The sequence below is a fragment of the Dendrobates tinctorius genome, unplaced genomic scaffold (genome assembly GCF_039654945.1).
Source record: "Dendrobates tinctorius isolate UK_male_01 unplaced genomic scaffold, ASM3965494v1 ptg000087l, whole genome shotgun sequence".
NCBI classification, from domain to species: domain Eukaryota; kingdom Metazoa; phylum Chordata; class Amphibia; order Anura; family Dendrobatidae; genus Dendrobates; species Dendrobates tinctorius.
In genome coordinates this window covers 4,354,428-4,378,848 of record NW_027361755.1, presented here as the reverse complement: position 1 = coordinate 4,378,848, position 24,421 = coordinate 4,354,428, and the positions used below count along the sequence as shown (strand labels likewise).

Below are 24,421 nucleotides of genomic sequence, written 5' to 3'. Positions count from 1 at the left end.
TGAATTTAAAAGTTCGGCCTTCTCAACATCCTGTCTTACTGTTTCATCATTTTCATCTTGTTAAAATCCTATAGCATCTTTGACTTTTCTTTTACTTTTGACATATCCCCAAAATCCTTTATTATTTCTTTTGACATCTCTTGCAAGCCTCAATTCATTGTCAGCTTTAGGTAATCTGATTCGTGCCATGCAGGTTCTGCAGACAGCATTATATTCTTCTTTAGATATGCCTCCCTCTTTCCATTTTATAAACATTTCTTTCTTCCTTTTCAGCATGTGCTTAAGTTCTGTATTCATCCATCCTGGGTCCTTAAACGCTTCCTATTCTTTCCCCTTTTTGGAATTGTTAACAATTGTGCTTTGAGAGAGCAAATTGATGGCAGAACTCCTGTTAGGCTTGATTTGATGTTACTTTATGAAGATATGGATGTGTGCCAGGGTGGGGGGAGGGGAAGTTGGTTATAGTTATAATACACTGTCTAGTGCTCAAAGTATGGTGAAAATCTGCTGTATTTTTTCTGATGTTTTTGTACAATTTTTGTACTCTTAGTTTATTGTTCAATTAAAACTGTTTATAAAAAAAAAAAAAAAAAAAATCGGACCCCGCTGCGACGGATCAGAGGGAAGAGGAGTGTAATTGTTTTTTTGGTTTGTTTTGTTTTTTTTGTGTGTGTGTGTGTGCGCAGTGCGATAGGAGGCCATGTGTATCAGTATTGGGATGGAGGGCCTTGTATAACCCCCATAAGTGTGTCGTGACCGCATTTACATTTTTTTGTTCAATTTTTTTTTCATATTTTATTCCTCTAAAGCCTAGGTGCATCTTTTGGTCCAGTGCCTTTTATAGTCTGATAAGTACGTTATATTCTACGAGAAGTTGTATAAAAAAAAAAAAAAAAAACAACGCTTGACCTGCTGTTCTTGTTCAATCATAGAAATACGTGATTCAGGCGGAACCTCCCGTGGATGGTTCCCTGTGAGGCAGGTTTAGACACTGTGAATGCTGGTGTGCCTAAAAGCACGGTCCGCCAGTTTTGTGCACCTTTTGAAAGGACACTGCTGAACAGAGGCCAGATGAGTCCAGAGTTTTTCTGCTGCCTCATTATAGATGGATCCGTCAGTGGTGTCATCTGAATCACATGATTCAGAGATTTAGATGGGTGACCTCAATGTAATTGCTCTACGCTGAGCATAGGATACATGTTTTCTAAAATGCTTATGTAAAATGTTCCTGGTGAAAATATAGGGGCTTCCACGTTACTGGTAACACACATGTTCTGGAAAAGCACTATGGTTCCTCGACCCCCAAAAGAAATCCAGTATCTTATGCGCTCCCAAATCCAAATGTCCCCCCTCCCTTCCGAGCCCTAGTGTGCCTGAACCACATTTAGCTTCCATATTTCGCTTTCACGTGTTTTGTCTGTACTGTTGCAATGTGAGCCTGCTTAATTTACGTAGTGCGTGTCTCCAGAAGCATGAGCTGAACACAATGTATGGGCACTACAACGTACTGAGCACTCCAATGGAAGATTTTGCAATTTTCACTCAGCAACATCCAATGCTATTTATTTCTAAAAAAAAAAAACATGGAGTCAAAATAGTCAATACACCTGAAGATAAATTTCTAGAGTGGTTTAGAAAAATATTCAGGATTGAGAGTCCTCAGTAGTTGATACCTTTTAATGGCTAACTGAAAAGATGGTAACACATTGCAAGCTTTCGAGACTACTCAGGTCTCTTCATCAGGCTAGACTAATACAAAATCTGAAGTCACATATTTATGCACAATACAGCCTAGAAAAAGATATACATCTTTCCTGTATTAGATTGGTTTAATTTCTAATATTGGGTCATTGAGGATGATTCTGTTGTTCCTGAACTTAAGGGCTCTGTATATGAAGTCCACAAACTATTGTAGAAAAATCTGTGCTCCAAGAGACAGAACGCATTCCTTCCCTCCCGAGTCTCGCGGTGTGGCTAAGCAGTACTATACAGCCACATATGAGGTATTACCACGTTCAGCAGAAATTGCGTAACCCATTTTTTGTTTCATTCTTTTACCAATTTTAATTTTCCCCTTGTGAAAATGTAAAATCAGGGGCTGAAACAAAATTTGTGGAAATGAACTTTTTTTCTTTACCACCCAATGGTATACAGTTTTGTGACACACCTGTTTTGTCAATATGATCATTGCACTCTTTGAATTCATTGAGAGGTGTGGTTTGTACAATGGGATCACTTTTGGGAGGGTTCTGCTGGTACCTGAGGTGCTCTGCCAACGTGACATGGAAACAACAAACCATAACCATAAAAGCTGCACTATAATATCTCATTCCTTCCCCTTTGAGCGTTATTTTGACTGCTCATTGTTCTAAAATTCTGTGTAAAGCAACTGTGGGTTCAAGATGCTCGCAACACCTCTACATTAATTCCTTGAAGGGGTGTATTTTCCAAAATGGGATCACTTGTAGGAGGTTTCTACTGTTTAGACACATCAGGGGCTCTGCAAATGTGACATGGCGTCCACTGTCTGTTTCAGCCAATTATGCACTTTATTAGTCAAATGGTACTCCTTTCCTTATGAGTCCCTGATGTGCGCAAAATGCATCATCAGCTACAAAAAGAAAAAGTCTGACTGCTGTGCTTGCCAACAACGGTTTTGCCAGCACGGTCAGACACGGCCATTACACAGTACACAGCAAGGGCACATTTATAAGATTATCTCAGCACAGCTAAATTTGTTTTAATTGCATCCAATTGTGGATCTTTATTTTAAACACTAGATCTTGGAATAAAAATATCTTTTGTTTCTAGGGCAACTCCTTTAACCCCTTAACGTCCAAGGACGGGAAGAGTCCTTTAAAATCAATGGTGCTGTTCAAAAGTACAACTCGCCCTCACATGACCATATTGATGGAAAAATAAAAAAATTTATGGCCGTGGGAAGAAGGGGAGCAAAAAATGGAAACGCAAAAACGGATATAACCTTGATCCTTAAGGGGTTAAGTTCAACTGGGGGGGCCAGAAGTTTTCATACTTGTTATTTTTTTTTTTTTCGATTTGTTGGTAAAGTGAACACTACACTCTCATTTGGCAAAAAAAAGAGACCTATATCAATACCCTCTTTGATAACGTCTTTAGTTTTTACCTGAGACCAGAACCATATATGTAGTTCATATATTACACTATTATGCACAAAAGTACACTAATATACCCTCTGCTTTCCTAGTTACTTACGGTTGGAAATGTAAAAAGTTTTGTAACTTGGGGAAAAATTTGTTTCAGGCTATGTGCACACGTATGAAGAAAATTTCTGCATAAAAACCGGACTCCTTCCCAGAAAATGCTCGTTTTTGCCGTGATTTTTGCACGTTTTTGCCGCAATTTTTTCCACGGGTCCCCAGACACACAGAAAATAGCTAGAAATGCGGAATTTTCCATGAAATTAGTGAGCATGCTGCGTTTTTTACCGCAAAGCGTTTTTTTGCGGAAAAAAACGCTTCAATATGCACTAAAAGTGCAAAATGCATTCAAATGAATGGGAAACTTCTTTTAAGCGTTTTTTTGAGCGGATTTTTGGTAAATTCGCGGAAAAAACACGAAAAAAACCGCTGTGTGTGAACACAGCTTCAGGCATGGATGACAAGTGTGTGATTCTTAAACTACTATATGTTTGTCGCAATCCAATTTATTTTGTAAAGCAATCAGTCAGCCTTGAAGTGTTGCGTTCCATTCAGAATAGCCATAGAGAGAATGCAAAACATTCATCAAAGAGGAGAATGCAGAAAACTTTTAACATGGCTTCCAAATCCCAGCATCTGCTGTGTCCAGTAAGAACCTTTCATTGCCCAATATTCAGAGCGATCAGTATGCCTGCAGCAAACGTCCTTGCGTGGCATATTTTGCATTCATTGTAACCTCCTGCAGGTTTCAGAACTGGAGCTTGCTGCACACAAAAACACGAGGCAACTTTTTAAATTGCATGTACAGTATTTAGTGCTACTCAGTAGATCTTTGAACCTGCTTTTTGCAACTAAGCACACACTACCCCAGCATTTTGTAGAAATAAAAAGCAGCAATTATGGAACCAAAGGAAAGAATATGTTTATTGAAGTTCTGCTGACATTCTGTCTAAATTCGAAGTACTGTAATAAAAAAAAATCTTGTCCAGGATGTAATTTTTAATACAGATAGTGATATTTAAAAAAAAAAATAATAATTTTGCCAAAAATATAAAAAAAAATAAATTGAACACAAATCTGAATTAAACACAAAATCATTTTCCGATGAGAATGAGACATTGTGACTTTCATGTCGTCTTCTTGACTTCTTGCTTAGCAAGCAATGCTGTTATATAAAGTATCCGCTGTTAGTTATTATGCTGGGTGATTAGTCAAGAACAACATGTTGTCGTTTTTTTTTTTTTTTTGTTTACCGTTTACCTTATTTCCCTTATTATTTACTTCAATTGAAACAGTATTTTCCATTAAATTTGTTTGAATATATAAAAATTATCATTTATCCTGTACAAATTTATAATCCTTGCAAAGCCAGCTAACAAAGGATATCATCAGCATTAAGATGTTGTTTTTGTTGTGTACAAACAGGGCAGCTCAATGGATCCAATCGTAATGAAAAGACCTCCACTTTATGGAATGGGCAGTAGCTCCTACTCACAGACACAACAAAGCAGTCCTTATCCTGGCCAGACATATGGACCTCAAGGCTCACAAAGATATTCAGTGGGAATACAGGGACGTACTCATGGTATCTTGGGAGGAATGCAATATCCCCAGCAGCAGGTTTGTGACGTCATTTTTTTTTTTTTTTTTGTTCTTGCAGTTTCAGAATGTGGATCAGCATGTGTTTTTGTTGGTGATGGGGATTGTCTCCCAGGAGAATATAGGATTGGGCATGTTGAACTCCCAATATGCTCTATCTGGCTTTTCTCCAACGACAGACATGTGTTGGACTGCCATACACATAAGAGCACTGATGGTCCCACATTAGGCAAGCACGGAAGACTTTCTTCTCATTTGTATGTCCAGCTTAAAGAAAAAAATCACTGTATAGTGTTCAATAAAGGAATAATGTAACATAGTAATTAAGGTTGAAGGAAGACTTTAAGGGTACCGTTACACTTAGCGATGAACCAGCGATCCCGACAACGATATGGATCGCTGGTGCATCGCTAAGTGGTCGCTAATGAGCTGCCACACAGGCAGATCTCACCAGCGACATAGCAGGGGTCGGGGGTCGTTACTTACCTGTCAGACGCGGCGATCCTGACATCCTCCCGCCCGCGTCCACGCGTCGCTCGTCGGCGCCACAGGAAGCACCCGACGAGAAACGGTCCAGAACGTTCTCGCGCGATCAGCGACAGACAGCGGGGGAGGCGGTCGGACGTGAGTATCTCATGTAGCGATATCGCTAGCAATATCACTATAACGTCACAAAACCAGTGACGTTACAGTGATATTGCTAGCGATATCGCTATGTGTAATGGGCCCCTAAGTCCATCTAGTTCAACCCATATCCTATCCTAACTTGCCCTAACATGTTGATCCAGAGGAAGGCAAAAAAAAACCATGTGGCAAACAGTAAGCTTCACATTGGGGAAAAAAATGCCTTCCCGACTCCACATACGGCAATCAGACTAGCTCCCTGGATCAACGCAATATTAAGGAAACCAGTGTATATACCCTGTAATATTATACTTTTCAAGAAAAGCATCCAGTCCCTTCTTAAATTTTAGTAGGGAATCACTCATTACATTATATGCCAGAGAGTTCCATAGTCTCACTGCTCTTACAGTAAAGAATCCGCGTCTGTGAGTATGCTTAAACCTTCTTTCCTCCAGACGTAGAGGATGCCCCCTTGTGCCTGTCACAGGTCTAAGAGTAAATGATCATTAGAAAGGTCTTTGTACTGTCCCCGCATATATTTATACATTGTAATAAGATCACCCCTAAGCCTTCGATTTTCCAAACTAAATAAACCCAGGTGTAATAACCTGTCTTGGTATTGCAGATCCCCCAGTTCCCTAATAACCTTGGTCGCTCTTCTCTGCACCCGCTCCAGTTCAGCTTTGTCTTTCTTATACGCCGGAGACCAGAACTGTACACAGTATTCTAAGTGTGGTCGCTCTAGTGACTTATAAAGAGGTAAAATTATGTTCTCCTTATGAGCATCTATGCCTCTTTTAATGCATCCCATTATTTTATTTGCCTTTGCAGCAGCTGCCTGACACTGGCCACTAACTGTGAGTTTGTCGTACACCCATACACCCAGATCTTTTTCAGTGACAGTTTTGCCCAGTGTTTTACAATTAAGCACATAATTATACATCTTGTTTGTTCTACCCAAGTACATGACCTTACATTTATCCCCATTAAAGCTCATTTGCCATTTATCAGCCCAAGCTTCAAGTTTACATAAATCCTCCTGTAATATAAAATTGTCGTCCTCTGTATTTATTACCCTGCAGAGTTTAGTGTCATCTGCAAATATTGAAATTCTACTGTCTATGCCCCCTAGAAGGTCATTAATAAATATGTTAAAAAGAAGCGGGCTTATAAATATTTTACATGATTATTTTAAATGTATTTTGCTATAAATTTGTAGAGTAGTTCAAAATTCAAGGCTTGTTGTGAATAATCTAGTATTGTAAAACAATATAAATATCATTCTTTATTTACCTGCAGACTAATTGGATGTAAGCTCATTTTCAGAGAGATTGTTCAAGATATTTACTATATTTTTCATCCTATAAGATGCAGCGGATCATAAGACGCTCCTACGTTTTAGAGGAGGAAAATAAAAAACAAAACAAAAAACAAAATTGAAGCAAAAAATGTAGTCATAACACGCTGTTATAGGGGGTGAGCTACTGCTGACACTGCTATAGGGCTAATATTTCTCATCCTGGTATATATATACCCTTCCCATCCTGATATACATGTCCTATAAATGCCCCCCCATCCAGGTATACATGGTCCAGCATCCCAATCATGGTAAACATGGTCCTCTATCCTGGTATATATGGCTCCCCATCCATCATCCTGGTATACAAGTGCTTCTCAGAAAATTAGAATATCATCTAAAAGTTAATTTATTTCAGTTATTCAATACAAAAAGTGAAACTCATATATTATATAGAGTCAATATAAACAGAGTGACCTATTTCAATTGTTTATTTCTGTTAACGCTGATGAAAAGTCATTATCTCAGTAAATTAGAGTAATAAACATAAAACACCTGCAAATGCTTCCTAAGCATTTAAATAGGTCCCTTAGTCTGTTTCAGTAGGCTCCACAATCATGGGGAAGACTACTGACTTGTCAGATGTCCAGAAGACAGTTATTGACACACTCCACAAGGAGGGTAAGCCACAAAAGGTTATTGTTAAAGAAGCTGGCAGTTCACAGAGTGCTTTATCCAAGCATATCAATGGAAGGTTGAGTGGAAGGAAAAAGTATGGTAGAAAAAGATGCACAAGCAAATTGGATAACCACAGCCTTGAAAAGATTGTTAAGAAAAGACAATTAAAAATTTGGGGGGAGATTCACAAGGAGTGGACTGCTGCTGGAGTCATCGCTTCAAGAGCCACCACACACAAACGTATCCAGGACATGGACTACAAGTGTCGAATTCCTTGTGTCATGCCACTCATGACCAATAGACAACGCTAGAAGCATCTTACCTTGGCCAAGGAGAAAAAGAACTCAACTGATGCTCAGTGGTCCATGGTATTGTTTTCAGATAAAAGTAAATTTTGCATTTCATTTGGGAATCGAGGTCCCAGAATCTGGGTGAAGAGTGGAGAGGCACACAATCCAAACTACTTGAGGTCTAGTGTGACCTTTCCACAATCAGTGATAATTTGGAGAGCCATGTCTTCTGCTGGTGTGGGTTCACTGTGTTTTATCAAGACCAAAGTAAGTGCAGTCATCTACCTGGAAATTTTAGAGCACTTCATGCTTACAAGCTTTTTGGAGATGGAAATTTCATTCTCCAGCAGGACTTGGCACCTGTCCACACTGCCAAAAGTACTAATCCCTGGTTAAAAAACAACAGTATCATTGTGCTTGGTTGGCCAGTAAACTCGCTTGACCTTAATCCCATAGAGAATTTATGGGGTATTGTCAAGAGGAAGATGAGACCCCAGACCCAACAATGCAGATGAGCTGAAGGCTGCTGTGAAAGCAACCTGGGCTTCCATAATACCTCAGCAGTACCACAGGCTGATTGCCCCCATGCCACGCCACATTGATGCAGTAATTGATGCCAAAGGAGCTCCGACCAAGTATTGAGTGCATTTACTGAACATACATTTCAGTAGGCCAACAATTCGGATTTTAAAATAATTTCTCTCACCCATGACCGCACCATGCAGAGAGGGGATCTGCCCTTCAGGGACAGGAACCTACAGATAAAAGGGCGGTACCTCTCCTCTGCCCCCAGTTGGCTTCCTGTCCCTGACGGGTGACCTACAGTACATCGGTATCTAAAGAAGATCGGGGCCGACCTGTCCGGGCAATGGCAGCAGGGAGGCCTCCTTCACGGTGGGTGCGGTGCCTGAAGCTGCCACTGCTGGGGCTGATTAGTCTGCAGCATTAGCGGGGGGGAAGGACGGAGCCACCGCTCCAGATAGGAGGCTGCAGCTTACAGGGGTAAATGCTTGGGCAGCGCCATGGTACAGAGGTGTACCAAGATGGCTGCTTCCCCGGAAATAGATAACGCCTTCCGGGTCACTGAGTCGGCGCATGCGCGGTGCACATTACCCGGGAGTGCGGTGCACGATGGGAGGAAGTGACATCACACGCCAGGAAATTTTAAAAATGGAGACCTGAAAATGCGCCTGGCTGGAAGCGTCTTGTGCAAAATGGAGGATAGTGACCAGCAGCAGCACCACTAGTAAAAGGACCAGGACAGGCAAGACACCCTATCCAGTAGTCACTCCACGCAGCACAGCAGGTCAGCTGCAAGGAGCAAGTCACCATCAGGAGATCATCCTATACAGGGCCTGATTCCATCTCCTGAAGCGGTACCTGCGACTGTGTCCATCTGGTGAGTGATCTTCGAGAATGTTCACCATTGTAATAGGTTTCTTCTCCCTTATTAGGGAAAGAAGGAGAAAAGGAAGAACAAGGAATGCCCCACTTGTAACAGAGCCTTACCAGAATCATGGGATAAGAAGCTCTGTGATTCTTGTATATAAGAAGTACTCTGCGAGGAAACCCCGGATTTCGCCTCTGATCTTAGAGCCATAATTAGATCAGAGGTTCAGTGTGCCCTAACATCCCTAAAACGGGGATAAAGTAAAAAAGGACACTGTGATGAAGGAGTTAACTGCTCCTACCCCCCCAAGTCCTGTAAGCATATTGAAGAAAGCAGGATTTAGTGCTCCAATGTTGAATAGCAAGGCCTTTTAGTATGATAATGAGATAAGGCCCAAAACAGAACTTCAAAGCTTGAGTAGGAGCCACGTCAGCATGGGGCAGGAAGGTGCCTGGGGGCCTCAATTAGAATATACCTGTCAGCTAGACACAGAAATACACATCCATTGTCTCTCCCAGCCTCTTCGACTTCATCCTAGGATCATGGATTATGAGCACACCTTTCGAGTTATGGACTCATGAAAAATATCCGAGTGACCCTGAGGAAATCTCGCATCTGGCAGTGCGACTCCAGAGTCAGTGAGGGCTCTGGGACCCGAGATATAGAGATTGGCCCTCCACAGCGACCCAATGGGGCCATGTTTGCTCTCTACACGACAGGCAAAACAAACCGCATTCACTGGTACCTCTCATGTCCTGATCCGATCATGCTGTTGAAAGTTACCCCCTTTCTTAGATATTGGGAGTAAGTTCTGCAGGGAGCTAAAGGGTGGAGATTATTATCCCACCCTCTGACACAGGGGGAGGAGCCTAGCGTGGTTAAGAACTAGCAGCACATGGCAGAGACACACACTCTCACAGAAGAACCAGACGATGATGATCTAAGAAGGAACTGGGGACAGATCTGCCAAGGGGAGCAGCAGCCCGCGCTTTGGGGTCTGTCCAGCAACTAAGATTCTTGTACCTGTGGACTGCAGAGCTCCCGACACCCACATGCAACCTACAATCTGGTAAATTGACCTCCAGCTTAATATCTCTAAGTCTTGTACCCTTATTGTTATATTTTACTCTGACTGCAAATCCATTGTGTAGCTTACTGTAAATTTCTGTAATTATCTAGTGCGCCCTTAAGGCAATTAAACCATAAAATTAATCTTGGGCTGATGCTTTTACTCTGATTACAAATCTTAGAATACCCAGCGGGTAACAGGACATCCTCCCTGGTAGCCATTTGCTCTAGGTGCAGTTCCCTTACTGATCTGAGAGACAAAGGGGGCACCGGAGAGCTATGCCTGTGTAGTTATGTCACATTGGTGACGTGGGAGGAACTGGTCCTGTCCTCCACAGACACCTTAGTTGGTTCCCAATCAGATCTCTCTACATTGGGTGAAATTAACTTGGATACATCAGACCCCTTCTCCACAGACGAGGAAACGGGGGGTGGGGGTGTCATTGTTTTCCCCTAGACGAAGTAGACATGCTAGTGAAAGCTGAGAGATCTACCATGGGGTGTTGGACCCTTGTCCTGATAGGTCGGTTCAGGACATAATATTTGGGGGACTGGGCCGCACATCCCTCCATGTGTTTGTCAGAGGTAGCCTGACTGCCATTAGGTACCGAGTTGAGATCCTCAGACCCCTTGTGAGACCATATGCTGGTGTGTTTCGCCCTGGGTTCCTCCTAAAGCAGGACAATGCCAGACGTCATGTGGCTGGAGTGTGCCAGCAGTTCCTGCAAGATGAACGCATTGAAGCTATGGACTGGCCCGCCCGTTCCCCAGACCTGAATCCGATTGAGCACATCTGGGACATCATGTCTCGATCCATCCACAATCGTCTCGTTGCACCACAGACAGTCTAGGAGTTGGCGGATGCTTTAGTCCAGGACTGGGAGGAGATACCTCAGGAGACCATCTGCCGCCTCATCAGGAGCATGCCCAGGCATGTACAGTAAGGAGGTCATACAGGCATGTGGAGGCCACACACAATACTGAACATCTTTTCCTTGTCATGAGGCATTTTCACTGAAGTTGGATCAGCCTGTAATTTGATTTTTCCACTTTGATTTTGAGTCATTTCAAATCCAGACCTCCAAGGGATATTTATTTTGATTTACATTGATAATTGTTTTGTTTTATTGTTCTGAACACATTCCACTATGCAATGACTAAAAATTTGCAACTGGAATACTTCATTCAGAGATATCTAGGATGTGGTATTTTAGCATTCCCTTTATTTTTTTTAGCAGTGTAGTAAAGAAAGCAGTCCTCCAAGAGGTTCCCCTTCAGGAGATGGGCAAAGGGTTCTACTTCCCGCTTTTTCTAATGTCCAAACCGGATGGCACATATCGAATAATTATAAATTTATGGAAACTTAAAGGATATATCAAAAATTCAAAATGGAATCCATCAAAATTCTGTTCCCAAACTGTTTCATGATAGTATTAGATCTCAGCGATGCATACTATCACGCCCCCATTCACAAAGACTCTCAGAAATTCCTCAGACTAGCAGTTTCCATAGAGGGCGAGATAAGGGAATTCCAATACAGAGCCCTGTCTCTTGGAATATCTATAGCCCCACGCCCCACTGTGCCACTGGACACAGTGGACTTGCGGTGAATACTGCGTCCGGTGGCACAAGTGCCCGATCTTCATGCACGACTAAGATATATTGCAGCTCTATATGCTCACCTTCCAACATGGATCTCCGTTATATTATAAAGCACCTCAGGTCTCGCATCAGAGACATTCTTGTACCTTGCATACTGAGTGCAACATGTAACTGAAGAAGGTCACAACAGACTGAAATGTTTTTCGTGTGCTACAATAAATGTTTTTTCTCGCACTTAAGTTGAGTGCTAGGTTTATACTTAAACTAAGAAAAGCGATGTCACTGCTGGGTTCCCTTTCTGCCTGCTTACCGGCAGTCCAGTGGGCACAACTACATACAAGGGATCTCCAGTGGGATACATTAGCAAGCCAGTTGGTATTAAAGGGTCACTTAGAGGGTCACGTAACTCTAGATTTGAAAACTATTAATTCTCTAGCCTGGTGGGAAAATATCGACAACCTATCCAAGGGGATCCCCTGGGTAACAAAAATATCATGCATAATCACCATGGATGCCAGTCCCATGGGATGGGGAGTGCACATGGACAGCAGGGTGGCTCAGGGGGAATGGGGAGGTCAGGAACTAGATGCCTCCTCAAACCAGAAAGAACTTAGTGCATAACCTACTGCCCAATCACGCTTCTTACTTATGCTATGGGGTCATCACATCCGCATATTCTCGGACAACCAAGTGACTGGCCTATATAAATCATCAGGGGGTAACCAGGTCCCGAGCCCTAATGGATACCCCTTCCAAAATCCTCAGTCTGGCAGAGGAAAATCTGCTATCTTTACCGCCCCCCCAGAACTAGCCATCTCCACCTTTCTCGACCACTTCACCACCTGGCTACTCCATTTCCTTTCTGCTGACATCCCCACCATCATCATGGGTGACTTCAACATCCCCATTGACACTTCCACCCCGGCTGCCTCTAAACTTCTATCACTCACGGCTTCCCTCGGCCTCACTCAATGGTCCTCTGCGGCCACTCACAAAGATGGTCACACACTGGACCTTATCTTCACCTGTCTCTGTTCCCTCACTAATCTCAATAACTCACCCCTCCCCCTGTCTGACCACAACCTACTGACATTCTCCTCCCTCTCCTCTCCTACTGCGCAACCCCCGCTCCAAAAACTTGCTCACCCTCGCAGGAATCTCAAACACCTCAATTTACAATCATTTTCTGAATCCCTTCTCCCTCTTACAGACATAGCTTCCCTTCATGACACAGATGCTTCTGCCACGTTTTATAACACCACAATAACAGCAACGCTTGATTCGGCTGCCCCCCTCGCGCAGAGCAAAACTCGAACAATCAACAGGCAGCCCTGGCTGACCTACCTGACCAAACAACTAAGACTTGTATCCAGGGCCGCTGAGCAGAGATGGAAGAGAACCCATTCTACTAAGCACTTCAACGCATACAAGCAGTCCCTTGCCAGCTTTAAGTACACGCTCTCTGCCGCAAAACAAATTTACTTCGCATCTCTCATATCCTCCCTGTCTCACAACCCTAAACAGCTCTTCAACACTTTCAATTCTCTACTCCTTCCCACAGCACCTCCTCCCCTCCTCTCATTTCTCCCGAAGACTTTGCATCCTTCTTTAAGCAGAAGATTGACACGATCAGACAAAACTTTGGCCCGCAGCCCCCAATGCCCCTCTTAGCCGCTCAGCCCTGTTCTGCAAAAGCCAGCTTCTCCACCATGACAGAAGATCAGCTCTCCACCCTTCTGTCAAGATTACACCTCACCACTTGTGCCCTCGACCCACTCCCGTCTCACCTCATCCCTAAATTGGTCACAGTCCTCATCCCATCTCTAACACACCTCTTCAACCTTTCACTTACAAATGGTGTCTTTCCCTCATCCTTCAAACATGCCTCAATCACACCCATCCTCAAAAAGCCCTCCCTTGACCAATCCCCTGTGTCTAACTATCGCCCAATATCTCTCCTCCCTTACGCCTCAAAACTACTGGAACAGCTTGTATATCTTGAACTGTCCTCCCACCTCTCCTCCTGTTCCCTCTTTGACCGGTTACAATCTGGCTTCCGATCGCATTACTCAACTGTAACTGCCCTAACTAAAGTCACTAATGACTTACTAACCGCCAAGAGTAAGCGACACTACTCTGTCCTCCTTCTCCTGGACCTGTCCTCTGCCTTCGACACCGTAGACCATTCCCTCCTGCTACAGACTCTCTCATCTCTTGGCATCACAGACCTGGCCCTATCCTGGATCTCATCATACCTAACAGACCGAACATTTAGTGTCTCCCTGTCATGGCACCGGCTCCCGCTCCTCCTACTTACCTCTCTGTGCGCTCTGCCCGGCGCGCTCCTGCTTCTCGGCACCTCCCCGCGCCCAGCCTCCGGCTCCCTCAGCGTCGGGCACGAGCACACAGCGCGCGGCCTTCTGGGTAAGGTGACGCTCTGGCCCCGCCCCCAACATGGCGGCGCCCACTGCTACTTATGCCCGGCGCCTGCTCAGGTAAGACGCCTGATTGTCTTATGCGGTGACGCTGTCTGCTGCAGTGCTCTTTGCGTCCTCAGGCCCTTTCTCTTCCTCTGTCCGTGCTTGCTAGCGCCTTGGTTCTGCCTGTTCCACTGCCTGCTGGTTCTCGGTCTGTCTCTCCTGTACTCTGCCCTCCCAGTCTCCCTTGGGCTTTCCCTCCTCGGTCCTGCCTCCTGCTTTCCCCCTCTCCGTCTCGGTTATCTGCAGTGCTACATCTTGTGCTTCTCTACCGTTACTGCCTCCGGTCCTGTGCTCCTCTGACTCTCCGGTCCTGTACCCCACTGGGTCCCTGCTTTGCCCAGTGGCCTGCCTGTCGTCCACGTCTGTGCCTGCTTCCTATTGCCTCAGTCGTCCCTTTGGTTCTGGCAGTTGAGGCTCTATCCCCTGGAGGCCTGTCCCTAACACTCCCTGTATAGGGGGTGGTCCTCACCTGGGCACTCGCCTTCGGGGGCTCTGGAGTCGTGACCCAGAGGGTCCACTTTCAGGTGCTCCTTTATTTTCTCTCAACACCGTAACAGCACAATCAGGCCATGGACCCCGCTGGAGCCTCAGCCGCGCAGAAGGAGTTTGTTTTCCTTCAAGAGAATCAGACGCGCATGATGTCCTTCATGAAAACTATGGATCACCCCTGTCCGCTCTCCACTCCTCTGACCCTGGAAACGCCACCCAGTTGGCTGGCTTGCAACAGGAATTGGCGCAGCTGCGTGACACCCAGTCGCATATCCTCAGCTACATGGCCTCGGTGGACGGGCGGTTGCTCGCTCTGCATTCGGCCGCATCTGCTCCCCCACCCGCTAGTTCCCATTCTCTGCAGTTGGCCAAACCACCCCGATATAGCGGAGGCGCTAAGTTATGTCGAGGTTTTTTAAATCAGTGCCGTCTCCATTTCGAACTGCTGCCCCAGCAGTATCCCACTGACCGAGCCAAAGTTGCCTTCATCATGTCTCATCTTGAGGGGGACGCCTTGGCTTGGGTCAATCCGCTCTGGGAACGTGATGACTCAGCTTTCTGTTTTTTTAGATACGTTTCGTCGAGTTTTCGACGAACCGGGCCGTTTAGCCTCCACCACTGAGGCTTTATTTAACCTATGTCAGGGTTCTTTAACAGTGGGCCATTATGCTATCCAGTTCAGGACTCTCTCCTCAGACTTAGGTTGGAATAATGAGGCCTTGGTGGGCGCCTTCTGGCGAGGCCTCTCTAGTCGTATAAAGGATGAGCTCGCTGGTCGTGACACCCCAACGGCTCTCGAGGATTTGATCTCATTGGCTACGCGAATTGATGTCCGCTTTCAAGAGCGTGCTAGGGAGAGAAGGGCCTCTCGAACATTTTCTTCTGTCTGCAGGCCACCCTGTCCTCGACCTAGGAGTCTCCCTGCACCTCCGGCACCCGAACCTATGCAGGTGGATCGCCTAAAGCTCTCTGACCAGCGTCGCAGGGAGAGGAGCCTCCACGGTCAATGTTTCTACTGCGGTAGCGGCTCCCATCTCATCCGGAACGTCCGGAAAACTTCTCCGCCTAGGCCAGGTAAGAGAGGCCTCCCTAGGTGTATATGATACCTCTCTCCCCCTCACCTTGTCTGTCCTCTTACATGTTGGTGGGAAGCGGGCTTCCCTGGTGGCCTATCTGGACTCGGGTGCCGCCGGAAATTTCATTAGGCTAGACAAGGTTAATAAGCTTTCTGTTCCCGTGAGGGCTTTGCAAAAACCGCAAGTTCTCACCTCCGTAGATGGTCGACCCCTGCTAGAAACGGTTACTCACGAAGAAGAATTGCAAGTAGGGGCGCTGCACAAGGAAAAGATTACGTTTTACATCTTAGCAGGCATTTCTCACCCTATCCTGCTTGGGCTTCCTTGGCTGCGGCTCCACGAGCCCACCTTAGATTGGCATAATGGCAACGTCTTGCGCTGGGGGGGAGTCTTGTCGGGCTCGGTGTCTGCTGTCGGTGAGCCTCGTAGGTGACCCCCCGTCCTTCCCTTGTCCCCCAGGGATTGCCATCGGTGTACCATGATTTTTTGGATGTTTTTGACAAAAAAGAGGCTGAGACTCTTCCTCCACACCGTCCCTACGACTGCCCCATCGAGCTTGTTCCTGGTACCATTCCGCCCCGTGGAAGGATTTATCCTCTCTCTCCGGCAGAGACCCAAGCCATGTCTGAGTACATCCAGGACAACTTGGCCAGGGGCTTCATTCGGAAATCTTCGTCCCCTGCAGGAGCAGGCTTCTTATTCGTAAAAAAGAAAGATGGGTCTCTGCGCCCTTGCAACGCCTATCGTGGCTTAAACCGTATCACGGTGAAGAATAAATATCCACTACCACTCATCTACTTTTTGATCGCTTGAAAGGGGCGCGTGTATTCACCAAGCTTGATCTTCGAGGGGCCTATAACCTGGTTTGCATACGCTCCGGGGACGAGTGGAAGACGGCGTTTAACACGCGCGATGGACACTACGAGTATCTGGTTATGCCCTTTGGGCATTGCAATGCACCAGCAGTATTCCAAGAACTCGTTAATGATGTCTTTCGAGATCTCCTTTACTCCTGTGTCGTGGTCTACCTAGACGACATCTTGGTCTTCTCCCCTGATCTGGCCACACATCGCCGAGACGTCCGCCAAGTCCTACGTCTCAGAGAAAACCATCTATTTGCCAAGTTGGAGAAATGCCTCTTTGAGCAAACTTCATTGCCTTTTCTTGGTTTTATTGTTTCAAACTCTGGTCTCGAGATGGACCCTGAGAAAGTCTCAGCAGTTCTCAATTGGCCGCGTCCCTCCGGAGTCAAGGAAATTCAGCGGCTTTTTGGTTTTGACAATTATTATAGGCAATTTATCCCTCATTTTTCTTCCTTGACTAAACCCATCTCAGCTCTTGTCCGCAAAGGGGCAGATTCCAGTCATTGGCCCTCTGAAGCTGAAGTCGCCTTCGCAACCCTGAAGCAAGAATTCGCTAAGTCTCCGGTACTTCATCGCCCGGATGCCAGCAGGCCATTCATCCTCAAGGTGGACACATCCTCGGTGGGAGCTGGAGCAGTTCTCCTGCAGAAATCCTCCTCGGGCCGCACCATTACTTGTGGATTCTTTTCGAAGGCTTTCTCCGCTCCCGAACGTAAATAACGCCGTTGGAGATAGAGAACTCTTAGCCATAAAGATGGCTCTTGAGGAATGGCGCCATCTTCTCGAGGGTGCTCTCCACCCATTCATCATTTTTACGGATCACAAAAATTTGGCCTATCTTCAGTCCGCCCAGATGCTCAACCCTCGACAGGCCAGATGGTCACTGTTTTTCGAGAGATTTGACTTTGAGCACCACTTCCGACTCGGGGAGAAGAACATCAAGGCAGATGCTCTTTCACGGTCCTTCCTGTCTGTTGACAAGGAGGAGGGTCCAAACCATCTCATTGACCCTGCCAAGATCCTTACTGTAGCCCCTGTAAGCCTGGTCTCCCCACCATCTGGTAAGACCTTTTTTTCGGAGTGGAGATCGATTAAAAGTCTTACGCTGGAGTCACTCTTCAAGATTCTCTGGACATGCCGGAATTAACAAGACTCTCTCGCTTGTCTCCCGCCATTACTGGTGGCCTTCGCTTCGCAAGGATGTTCAAGACTTTCTTGTCTCCTGTCCTTCTTGCGCCCAGAACAAGGTTCCCCGGCATTCTCCCGCGGGACTCCTGCATCCGTTACCAGTACCTGCAACCCCATGGACTCATATTGCCATGGATTTCGTCACTAACTTGCCTCCTTCGTCTCGATGTACTGTGATTTTGGTGGTCGTGGATCGATTTTCCAAAATGGCCCACTTCACCGCTCTTCCAGGTCTACCTACCGCTCCCGAATTGGCGAAGATCTTTTTGCGTCACATTTTTCGCCTTCATGGTTTTCCTCAACATATTGTCTCGGATCGAGGAGTCCAATTTACCTCCCGTTTTTGGCGAGCTCTCTGCGGATTACTGAAGATAACATTGGATTTCTCCTCAGCCTATCACCCTCAGTCGAATGGTCAAGTCGAGCGAGTCAACCAAGCCTTAACATCTTACCTTCGGCTCTTTTCCAATGCTCATCACGACGACTGGGTCTCTCTCCTTCCTTGGGCAGAATTCGCCTACAACAACCATCCAAGTGAAGCCTCTTCCAAACCTCCTTTTTTGTGTTTTTTGGTCAACACCCCGGCATTCCTCTTCCCGTGTCCCCCACCTTGGGTGTTCCGGCAGCAGATTCCTTGTCCATAGACTTCGCTCAGATTTGGAGGGAGACCAAAAAGGCCCTTGAGAGTGCCAGCCTCAGATTGAAATGGTATGCCGACAAGAGACGGCTAGACGTTTTCCCGTATCGCCCTGGGGTTAAAGTTTGGTTAGCTTCTCGATATATCAGGTTGAAAATTCCCTCTTACAAGTTAGGTCCACGTTACATTGGTCCCTTTGAGGTCGTAAGCCGGATCAACAACGTGGCCTACAAGTTAAAATTACCCACCTCACTAAAGATTCCCAACACCTTCCATGTATCTCTCCTTAAACCAGCCATGTTTAACCACTTTCATTCTGCACCTTCTCAAACCTCCCAACCATGTAACGCGGATAACACATTTGAGGTGCGGGATATTTTGGCTAGAAAGACTGTTAAAGGGAAAACTCTGTTTTTGGCGGATTGGAAGGGCTTTGGTCCCGAGGAAAGATCATGGGAACCCCAGGAGAATATTGATGCTCCCCGCATCATGAGACGGTTCCTCTCCAACATTAGGAGGAGGGGGCGTAAAGAGGGGGGTACTGTCATGGCACCGGCTCCCGCTCCTCCTACTTACCTCTCTGTGCGCTCTGCCCGGCGCGCTCCTGCTTCTCGTTGCCTCCCTGCGCCCGGCCTCCGGCTCACTCCGCGTCGGGCACGAGCACACAGCGCGCGGCCTCCTGGGTAAGGTGACGTGCTGGCCCCGCCCCCAACATGGTTTGCACCCACCGCTACTTATGCCCGGCGCCTGCTCAGGTAAGATGCCTGATTGTCTTATGCGGTGACGCTGTCTGCTGCAATGCTCTCTGCGTCCTCAGGCCCTTTCTCTTCCTCTGTCCTTGCTTGCTAGCGCCTTGGTTCTGCCTGTTCCACTGCCTGCTGGTGCTCGGTCTGTCTCTCCTGTACTCTTCCCTCCCAGTCTCCCTAGGGCTTTCCCTCCTCGGTCCTGCCTCCTGCTTTCCCCCTCTCCGTCTCGGTTATCTGCGGTTATCTGGGCACTCGCCTTCGGGGGCTCTGGAGTCGTGACCCAGAGGGTCCACTTTCAGGTGCTACTTTATTTTCTCTAAACACCGTAACACTCCCTCTCACACACCACCTACTCACCTCGCCCCCTGTCAGTCGGTGTTTCCCAAGGCTCTCTCCTAGGACCCCTACTATTCTCCATCTATACCTTCGGCTTGGGACAGCTCATAGAATCCCTCAGTTTGCAGTATCACCTCTATGCCAATGACATGCAGATCTACCTATCTGGACCCGACCTCGCTGCCTTACTGACTGAAATTCCACAATGTCTGTCTGCTATCTCAGCCTTCTTCTCGCTTTCTCAAACTGAACATGGACAAAACAGAATTCATCATCTTTTCCCCATCTCACTCTACCCCTCCACCAGACCTATCCATCAATGTCAACTGCTGCTCTCTTTCCCCAGTCCCGTACGCTCGGTGCCTTGGGGTGATCCTCGACTCTGCGCTCTCTAAACCACATATCCAAGCCCTCGCCTCCTCCTGCCGCCTCAAACTCAAAAATATTTCCAGGATCCGCTCATTCCTCAACCACGAAACCACAAAAACACTAGTGCATGCTCTTATCATCTCCCGCCTCGACTACTGCAACCTCATACGCTCTGGCCTCCTCTCTAGCACTCTGGCTCCGCTCCAGTCCATCCTACACTCTGCTGCCCGACTAATCCACCTGTCTCCCCGCTATTCCCCAGCCTCCCCCCTATGCCAGGCCCTTCACTGGCTTCCTATTGCCCAGAGGCTCCAATTCAAAACCCTAACCATGACATACAAAGCCATCCACAACTTGTCTCCTCCATACATCTGTGACATGGTCTCTAGGTACCTACCCACACGCAACCTTCGATCAAGATCTCCTTCTCTACTCCCCCCCTTATCTCTTCTTCCCACAACCGCATACAAGACTTCTCCCGTGCTTCCCCCATACTCTGGAACTCCCTGCCGCAACACATCAGACTCTCACCATCAACGGAAACCTTCAAGAAGAACCTGATGACCCACCTGTTCCAACAAGCCTACAGCCTGCAATGATCCTCGGTCTACTGAACCACAGCACGACCTGCTCTACCTTCTCCTACTGTATCCTCACCCATCCCTGTAGACTGTGAGCCCTCGCGGGCAGGGTCCCCTCTCCTTATGTACTTGTGTGTCCCTTGTCTTACACATGTTTACTATACTTGTCTATATTTCCCCTTTTCACATGTAAAGCGCCATGGAATAAATGGCGCTGTATAAATGCATAATAATCTCTCTCCGCATTACACATTCGGGGGAAAGAGAACCAAAAAGCAGACTTTCTGAGCTGCACTCAATTGCGGCAGGGCGAATGGGTCCTAAAGCAGTCCATTTTTTGGCAGATTGTAAAGATGTGGTGATCCCCGGACATAAATCTGTTTGCCGACTTCAAAAACAAAAAATTGGAAGCTTTCTGTTCTCTAGAACCCAGGGGGAATCCTCGGGCCCTGGAAGCCTTTATGCTTCCATGGACCCAGAACCTGATATATGCCTTTCCCCCGATCATTCTAATTCCTGCAGTCATAAGGAAAGTCAGAGAGGACAAAACGAGAATGATATTAATAGCCCCTTTTTGGCCAAAAAGAAATTGGTTTTCCTGGCTGAGGATGCTATCGATTACTGATCCTTGGATCCTACCAGATCTCCCAGATTTACTATCTCAAGGACCGGTATCGAACCCTCGGGCAGTGAACCTCCATTTAACAGCATGGAATTTGAAAGGACACTGCTGAGGGGAAGGGGTTTTTCGAAGAACCTAATAACTACACTACTAAAAGTAGGATACCGATCACGACAAAGGCTTATGGGAAAACCTGGAAAAAATTCCTGGCCACCTCCGTGGTAAGAGACTAGGTTGCTAAAGTTTTTACAGAAAGGCCTAGAATAAGGTCTAGCAGTCAGTACATTAAAAGTATAGGTAGCGGTTTTAGGCACCCTATATAACTATGATGTGGTAGATAACCCATGGATAGCAATAAAGCTGCAGCTAGGTCTAGGCCGATAATTAGTCAAAAATTACCATCGTGGGATCTGAATTTGGTGCTATCTGCGCTAACAGGTTCCCCGTTCAAACCTATTGAGTCAGCCCCTCTAAAAAATATTATCATTTAAAAACTTTTCTACTGGTTAGCACTTACATCGGCCTGTAGGGTGAGCGATATTCAGGCCCTATCTGTGGTACCACCATTCACAAAAATTTTGGAAGATAGAGTCATCCTAAAGGGGGTTTTACACTAAGCAATATCGCTAGCAATATCGCTAAAACGTCACCGGTTTTGTGACGTTATAGCGATATTGCTAGCGATATCGCTATGTGTGATACTTACCAGCGACCGGCTCCCCCGCTGTCCATCGCTGATCGCGCGAGAATGTCCGGCTCCATTTCTCGTCGGGCGCTTCCTGCTGAGACTTCCTGCTGTGACGTCCAGCGACGCGTGGAGGCGGGCAGGAGGACGCAGGATCGCTGTGTGTGAATGGTAAGTATCGTGCGCTGCGTCGCTGCTGCATCGCTGTGAGATCTTTCTGTATGAAAGCTCACTAGCGATCATTTAGCGATGCACCAGCGATCCTGACCGGGTCGGATCGCTGGTTGGATCGCTGGTGCATCGCTAAATGTAAAAGGGCCTTAAGGCCTGACCCGGCCTACTTACCTAAAGTTGCATTGCATTTCCATAGGTCCCAAGAAGTAGTCATTCCTTCCTTCTGCCCAAATCCTAGGAATAGAGGAGAAGGGAGATTTCACACCCTAGATGTGAATAGATGCCTACTTCAATACCTAGAGGCCACCAAGGGATGTAGGCAGGAAGGTTCTCTTTGTGTGTTTCCAGGGGCCCAGGAAGGGACTGAAAGCATCCAAGAGTACGCTGGCAAGGTGGATAAGGGATGCAATTGTCCTGGCCTATTCTTCCAGCGGAAATACCATCCCGGAAGGATTGAGAGCCCATTCCACAAGAGCAGTGGCAACCTCATGGGCTGAGAGATCTGAGGTATCGATAGAACAGATCTGGAAGGCGGCCACCTGGTCATCACCTTCAACCTTTTTCAGTCACTATCAGTTAGATTTAGCCTCTAAAGGGAACTTCACACATAGTGAGATCGTTAGCGAGATCGCTGAAATGTCACAGGTTTTGTGATGCATCAGTGACCTCACCAGCGATCTTGCTACGTGTGATACATAGCGGCGACCGACCCCCCGCTGCGATATCGCTGATCGTGCTGAAATGTCCTAGGCCATTTTTTGATCGTTGGTGTCCCTCTGGCCAGCATGCATCGCTGTGTTTGACGCCATAACAAAGACGAGCGACCTCATTGGCGACTCAGAACTCAGGGGCGCAGGCGTGTTTTTGCTTTGTCTTTTCAATGCCCCTTCAGCTCCGATTGGTGGTCTCAAATTAGGATCTTTGTAGCATTTCCTTTTATAGGTCAGCTATCAATTATATGCAATCATAACATTTAACATGTACAGTTATAATAATCACGTGTCCCTGTGTCAGTGACTGTGGATCCACGAATAAATAGCGCACTTGCGACTCAGACAGGGATGCTGAAGCAAACCATGTAGTGATAGTGCAGTAGTGGCCACCAATCGGAGCAGAGGGGTGTGGAAAAGGCAACGCTGAGGCACGCCTATCGAGGTCTGAGTCGTCAGAATAGCTGCTGTGTGACAAGGTCACAACGATCGCCGAGGTCGTTATACGGATCGCCGTATTGTTGCTGCGTCGTTGAGTAGATCTGCCTTTTTGACAGCTTATGTAGCGACATACCAGCGATCCTTACCAGGTCATATCGTTGTTGGGATCGCTGGAGCGTCGCTATGTGTAACAGGACCCTAACTCTGACTTGACCTTCGGGAGAAGGGTCCTTCAGGCCGTGGTCCCTCCCTAAACTACCAGTCTCTGTAATTCTCTCCATGGTGCTGTCATGGGTGAGAGAGAAAAACGTAGTTACTTACCGATAACGGTGTTTCTCTTAACCCATGACAGCACTTGCTTATTCCCCCCTGTCACATGGGCGGTGAGCACGTTTTCGTAGAGTGTTTTCATATAGGCACGATGTTCTTTGATAATAAGAAATATTATGTTACATATTTCTGTTGTTTAACTGACCTGGAGATCCTCTTATGCTCTGTAGTCAACTGGGGGCGGAGGAGAGGTACTGCCCTTTTATCTGTAGGTTCCTGTCCTTGAAGGGCGGATCCCCTCTCTCCATGGTGCTGGCATGGGTTCCGAGAAACACCGTTATCGGTAAGTAACTACATTTTTTTCAAGCTGGTGTTATAAAACATTCTAATTTTGCTGAGATAATGACTTTTGGGTTTTCATTGGCTGTAAGCTATAACCATCAACATTAACAGAAATAAACACTTGAAATGGATCACTCTGTCTGTAATGACTCCATATAATGAGTTTTACTTTTTGTATTGAAGAATTGAAATAAATTAACTTTGCATGGCCCCTGTGGGGGAAAGACCGGTTCCTCCCACGTCACCAATGTGACGTAACTACACAGGTACAGCTCTCCGGCGCCGCCTTTGTCTCTGAGGTCAGTAAGGGAACTGCACCTAGAGCAAATGGCCGCCGGGGAGGATGTCCTGTTACCCGCTGGGTATTCTAAGATCCGTAATCAGAGTAAAAGCATCAGCCCAAGATTAATTTTATGGTTTAATTGCCTTAAGGGCGCACTAGATAATTACAGAAATATACAGTAAGCTATACAACAGAATTACAGTGGATTTGCAGTCAGAGTAAAATATAACAATAATGGTACAAGACTTAGATATTAAGCTGGAGGTCAATTTACCAGGTTGTAGGTTGCATGTGGATGCCGGGAGCGCTGCAGTCCACAGGTACAAGAATCTTAGTTGCCGGACAGACCCCAAAGCATGGGTCGCTGCTCCCTTGGCAGGTCTGTCCCCAGTTCCTTCTTAG

General features: G+C 46.5%; 1 protein-coding gene across 9 annotated transcripts in view; it reads left to right on the top strand.

The window, feature by feature from the left end:
• ARID1B (AT-rich interaction domain 1B) overlaps window positions 1-24,421 on the top strand; it is a 2,758,190-nt gene that overhangs the window by 168,079 nt on the left and 2,565,690 nt on the right. For all 9 annotated transcript variants that reach the window (XM_073585743.1, XM_073585747.1, XM_073585745.1 and 6 more), the window contains one exon: window positions 4,605-4,799. In XM_073585743.1, the coding sequence (XP_073441844.1) occupies window positions 4,605-4,799 (195 nt within the window). The remainder of the gene's footprint in view (window positions 1-4,604; window positions 4,800-24,421) is intronic.